Source organism: Tetrao urogallus (assembly GCF_951394365.1).
Source record: "Tetrao urogallus genome assembly, chromosome: 13".
Classification (NCBI taxonomy): Eukaryota; Metazoa; Chordata; class Aves; order Galliformes; family Phasianidae; genus Tetrao; species Tetrao urogallus.
The window spans coordinates 8,659,389-8,665,541 of record NC_136826.1 but is presented as its reverse complement, the minus strand read 5'-3'; the positions used below and the strand labels follow the sequence as shown (position 1 = coordinate 8,665,541).

Genomic DNA, 6,153 nt, shown 5'->3' with positions numbered 1-6,153 from the left:
CACATTTGTCAGGCTTCTACTACAGCTAGCAAATTGCTGGAGATCCTGAGTCATCTCCCTTGGCTTCTTCATTTCTTACCATGTGGCTATTTGTTCCCCTTCCAGTTTTAGTAGGCTTCATACAACTGCCTCTTTTTTTTTTTTTTCTCTTCTGTCATTCTGACCACCCTTTACATTGCAACCCCATATATAAAGGGTAAGTGTTTTGATATTGTATTTACTGACCAATCAGCCAGTTAGACTTCCCTGAAAGGCCAAACCTGCTGATAGGCAGCCTCCCTCTGGCACATGTATTACCACATTATACTGCTGATGTCATAAAATACAACTTTATGATTTCCATTACAACTTTTAAAAGCCTTTTCCAAATTGAATCCCACTAGAAAGTGTAACAGTCTCCTCTGGACAACCTTTAACTTTCCTGCACATCAGACAGAAGAAACTGCCTGATTCAGCTACTAGTCCTACTGTCCAGTTCTGTTCACTCTTCAAATTTAACTGCTGTACAGATCCATGTCAGCAATGAACTGCAGCATCAAGAAAACCTGTTTTCAACAGCATCACTCCTGAATGTGGAAACCAGCAAGAGACTGTTCTGTAGGGAAGTTAAGCCTGATTTAACAATTGTGCTAAAACCTTGGTGAGCCCAGAAGGGCCTGGACTGAATGTGTGCATGCATGAAGATGGCAGAGGGAGACAGAGATTGGAGATGAGTGAGAAGGATGGATGTTCTACTTTTATGCTTTGGAGTCTACCAGCAGAAAACGCATAAAGCACATTACTAATATAAAAATAGCAATACTTATCACTCTGATGAGCCCTGATCCTGCTTCCTCTAAGTCAAGGCAAAACTTTCCATGACTTCATTATTACTAGGTCAGGCCTATAGTAATTCACATTTTCATAGCACTGTACAGACACAAATTAGTAAATGAAAAGATGTGCATTAGATGCATCTGTTCTCTGACAAACAGGAGTTTCCCTGGTCTCAGAAAATCACTTTGCTCTCCTGAACAATCAGAACTTAAGAAAAAGGAAGAGGATGCTAGCAGGAAAATAAAGGGGTATTTGGATTCAAGGCAGTGTGTGTGTGGCTGGCATGTGAAAACCTCCATCAGGTAAGAAAAAGGTTCTCATAATTAGTCCATGAATGGTAGAATGACCCAAGGGTTAAAGTTTTGCACTTGTGAATTTATTATTTTCATGGCTTTTATTAACATTGTAAGGGAGATTATCAATCATCAGTGATTGCCCAAGTGGCCAGTAATTCAGTGATTTATCTGAAAGTCACTGGCTCCTTTGGAAAAGGAGTGGCCTTTTGCACCTTAATAACATGTGCCTGCAGATGGAAGCTACTACAGACTTAAGGGCTTCCATAGCACTTCCATTGCAACCTTCACTGTGCCCAGTCTTTGAAGACCACTGTCTTCCAGAGGGATCATGCTCCATAGAACTCTATGCATCCTTAGTTGCATCTTCTGCAGGAAGGGACACAAGGTGCTCTTCTCTGCATGGTTTAACTGATACAAAGCAAGGCCATATAAAGCAGAACATATTAGAGGGTGGTAGATCACCATTTGCTTCTGAAGCTCTTAGGAAAGGGAATAGTTATCATTTCTGGATATTTTCATCCTGAAATATAACAGAGTTAAAAAACCCCCTCCCCTTCCTGCACCTTGCTGTAGGCTATGGTCATTTGGTGGGCTGGAGTATGAAGTCCCTTGTCTGGCACAAAGAGCAGGTAGAGAGTGGAAATGGCTGAGTTTTCAGAATCCTGTAACTGCTTTTCTCCCAAAACTCAGTAAGAAAGATGCAGAGTGGAAATGATTAGGAACAAGCCCTATTTCAGGACTCAACCAGCTTAGATCAGATGCCAGCAGTGGACAGTGGCATCATCCCATTGCTGATTCCCAAAACCCTCTCTCTCCTCAGCAAGTGTATTTGCACAATCTATTGTCCCCAGCCTCGTGTCTCTAGTACAAGCTAGGACTCCAAGTTCGCAAAGTTGCAATAAGCAAACAAAACCCTGCTATCCCCCCCAAGAACATTGCCAGTTAAATGTCATCTGTGTTCTCTTTCTACAAAAGACATTACAAAACCCCCCTCCCCTGCTCCCTTCCCCAGAAAACATGCTTGCACACACACATCCACATCCACACACACTCGCAGATGCACACACTCATTCACACAGGAAAAACAGCTTGCAAACTCCTGAAGGTGGAAAAAGGCAACTTGCAAATGTGCCTTTGCTTTTGATAAGCTCCCTCCTCCCACCCCCCCATGCCCCATATTACCCCTTCCCTCCCAAATAATTGCCCTGTCCTCCCCCCTTCCCAGCTCTTCCAAAATAAATATTCTTTTTATTTGTTGGTTTAAAAGATTCTTTTAGGCTTGTAAGCAAGAGAGAGGGAGAGAGAAAAAGAAAAGAGAAGTCTCATAGCATGAGAGTGAAACCTCACTATCTCATGAATCCATGAAGGAATAAAAATGAAGGGGTTAGGAACAGTGACAGAAGAAAGATTAAAAAAATATAATAATACTGAGAGGAGAAAGATGAAATTATGCAATTCAGTAGTGAAATGGAAGTGAGGATAGTGCATTAGTGAGCACAGCCAAAGATAACCTATCCCCCCACACCAGTTTTTAACTCAATTTCTTTATGTCTCCCTCCCCCCTTTTTCAATACTTTTTTCTTTTTTTTTTTTTTTGTTATTTTTCTTTTTTTTTCCTATCCTTTTTTTTTTTACGCCTTTTTTTTTTCTTTTTTTTTTTGATTTTTTTTCCCCACAATGGTGTAAGTCCTTCAGCAGGAAACCAAAATTAAGACAAACACATCCCTCCCTGAAATCAAATCCCCTCCCGTATACCTTTCTTTCCCTTTCCCCCCTCCCCCCAACACTCTGTGGTTCTATATGTGCTGAAAAGAGAAGAGTAAGCTTAGAGTAAATCTAATGAATCAAAGGAATAAATGATAATGATAGTAAAGAGTAAAACCCAAACCCAAAAGACCACAACACTCCTGTGTTGTCATTGTCTGAGTGTCTGTCCCTATCTCTCTTGGAGGCTGCAGGCATCAATTTACATAGTACAACCAGTAAACAAGGTTGAAGAATCCAAAGGTGATTGGAAAAATGATTCTTGACCACTTGTCAATGGTGCTGACATCTGTTAGGTCTGGGATTTTGAGCTTCAGCTTAGATGACCGCCGACGGAGACGGCAGTTGGCACGGTTGCGGGCTGCGGCATGGTGGGTCAGCGGGACATGGCGGTCCAGGGTTGGGTGGTGACCAAATCCATCCCGGGAGGCCAGCTGCTTGCGGAACTGAATTCCTGAGCCTTCAAAGGACATGACAGAGTTTCGAGAGTCGCCAACGCTGCTCATCATGTCCGTGGCCAGCAGCTCGTTGTTCATATCCAGAGTGCTGAGGAGGATGTTACCATAAGGGTCAACCTAGAACAGGGGAGACAGAGAGAAAGATAGCAAGGATGTCTTGTGCACTGTGTGCACAGCCATGCCACCAGGGATGATTTTGAACTGCTTTCTGTATATCGATACTGATCTTTGGGTTGTAAGTGGGCTCTGAACCTGAACTTCTGCATTTGCAAAAGTCATCCATTGATGTTGGTTGCTCACAGGCTGGAGCCTGTGCTTGCAGCAAACTTGCAAGTTGAGTAATGTATTTGTGCCAACAGAGTAGGACCAAAAGCCACAGGGTACCTTGGGATACACCTGCCCTTGCAAGAGGGTGGTCCTGATGAAACTGGCTTGAGGATAATGACCAAATGATCAAGGAGAAAAATTCCCAGTGAACACTGGAAAGAGATCCTTCTCGGCATCTGTCTGCAAACTTCAGTAGGTCTATGTTTATCAGACAAGGGAACTGGAGTTTCTTGTGGTGAAGAGATAGGCTGCTCCACAGCTCATCCAGGACTGAATGAACAGTGGAGAGTTTGAATTCTCCTACCACAATGAAAGAAGGAAACAAACCTGCTCTCTCACCCTCTTTTCTTCATAACGATGGCGCTCATTGTTGGCCTTGCTGATGCGTTCACTCTGTTTCTTCTGCTGTCGGGGGCCTCGTCCAAAGAATATGTAGTTGACAAAAGCATATTCCAGGAGTGCCAGGAACACAAAGACAAAGCAGCCCATGAGGTAAACATCAATAGCCTTGACGTAAGGGATCTTAGGGAGAGTTTCCCGCAGATGAGTGTTGATGGTAGTCATTGTGAGTACCGTGGTGACCCCTGTAAGGAGAGGGTAGGTGTTCTGTTATCAAGGTGGGGTGGTTTCCTGAAATGCCAATCTCAGGTTTCCCATCCCTTCTCCCATCTGGGCTGAACATCAGGAGGGCTGGAAGCGGCAAAACTGGGAAGAAAATTGTCATTATTCTAAGGTCAACCATTGCAGAAAACAAACAAGCTATCAAAAGTGGGAGAAAATGCAAAAGCTCAATAGCATCAGGAAAGTGTGGATCAATGTTATGTGAATCTCAGTTCTCTGAGTCCTCCCTGATCATCCTTCTTTCACTCACTGTGATAGGAAATACACAGTTTTGCTTTCAGTCTCTCAAATTTTCTCCTCCACCTTTCTTACTTCATGAACTCATCACAATCCCCTGTGCACTACTGAATGCCTCAATATCCTTGACATGAATTTCTAATATGCTATGACTTTCTAATGCCATAAATATGAGAAGGAGATAAGAGACTCCCACTTCATGACTCTCTCTTCTTTTACCTGCCTCAAGGCTTCTATCTATTTCCTTGACCCCATCAATTCCTACCTTTCTCTCACCAGCTTTACCACCCACTACTTCAATTATCTGAGCTTCTTTCATGGCTCTCATGTTCTCCTTTTTTATGTCTACTCATATTTCCTGCATCTTAAATAAACCTTTATTTGACCATCTACTCGGTCTACTTGGTGCATCATGATTACGCTCTCAGCTTCATTCTTTTCCTTCGTTCTTAGCCTGTGGCCTGTGAACTCTCAGAATGGCCGCAGATTTGTGTCTTCAGCAGTGCTTCAGAAAGTTGCAGCTGGGCTTCATACTTCTTTTGGAGGAGAAACTCCGTTGCCTTGACCTGGTCTTCTTTTCCCTCTTCTCAATCTCAACTGCCATGTTTTTGTTACTACCTTGCTGATTTCCTTTTCCTCAAATGTCCTTCCTCCTCTTCTCTGTTGGCAGCATTCCAGTCCAAGTTCTTTGTCTCTAGCTCTCTTATTCTACATGATTTTAATTTCATTTTTTAGCCCTACCTCTACTGTGATTGCTCCCACATCTGTCTGTGCATCCTGGAGCTGTGCTTGTCCTGTTTCCCTATCAACTTCATTGTTTTTAGTGTTATTTAGTCGTTTAGTTTAGAGAGCTAATAGTCTTCAGTTCACAGAAGTGTAGACAGAGGGAAGATACAAGAATAATTTTTGAATACCCAGAAGTCTGGTAGAAGTTAAGGGGGAATAAAATGTTCTCCGTGTCCACCAAAGACAGACAAATTGCAGCAGAGATTTAGAACACAGGAAAAGGAAGGATTTCTGATTGTATGAGCAGGCAAATCCAGAGGAATAGTGGTTAGAGGAGGCTGCAGATTCTCCTTCTTTGAAGGTTCTTAGGAACAAGTTAGAGAGCTGTCAGGAATCACTTGATGAGAGCTGTTCCAGTTTTGATCTACAATGTTTTTTCTTCTGTTTTCTCCAGATGTCAGCTGAAAATCAACAGCTGTGCATCTCAAGTCCACACTTCTGTTTGTACTCTCCCTGTGAGAGTCTACTCTATCTACTATGTCTAGCAATGTCTATTGTGGTCTCTTTTTACTCTCACTTATAATACTCTTGCCATTGCAACTTACCTTTTCAATTTACTGTGTTCCTCTTTTCCCTTCCTTGCTCCAGACTCTCCAAACAAGCACAGACAAATCATTTCTTTTATATGTGTTTGTACAAACCACCACTGCTCTGTCTTCTCCTAAAGCTAATTTAAGCCCCCAGCCTTCTCTGTAAAACCCAACCTTTACCTATTCCTTATCAGAGCCTTTTCCCCACCACAGCTGAAATCTTCCCTCCTTGTCTCTCCTATTTCCTCTGAACTTCCTATCATGTTGCATAGCCCCAATCTGATATGCCAGCCACCCCACTTTTCTCCTGTTCCTTCT

The 6,153-nt window shown here is 42.7% G+C and overlaps 1 protein-coding gene across 2 annotated transcripts in view; it reads right to left on the bottom strand.

Moving 5' to 3' along the window:
• Nucleotides 1–3,073: 3,073 nt before the first annotated feature.
• The window catches only part of LOC306951440 (gamma-aminobutyric acid receptor subunit beta-4), a gene marked incomplete at its 3' end in the record, with an annotated part of 61,980 nt that continues 58,900 nt past the window's right edge, over nt 3,074–6,153 (bottom strand). Inside the window, exons 7-8 of one of the 2 annotated variants that reach the window (XM_079541941.1) lie at nt 3,989–4,245; nt 3,074–3,451 (exon numbers count right to left, since the gene is read on the bottom strand). In XM_079541941.1, coding sequence (XP_079398067.1) covers nt 3,074–3,451; nt 3,989–4,245 — 635 coding nt within the window. The remainder of the gene's footprint in view (nt 3,452–3,988; nt 4,246–6,153) is intronic. The other variant, XM_079541942.1, reaches the window with a different exon arrangement.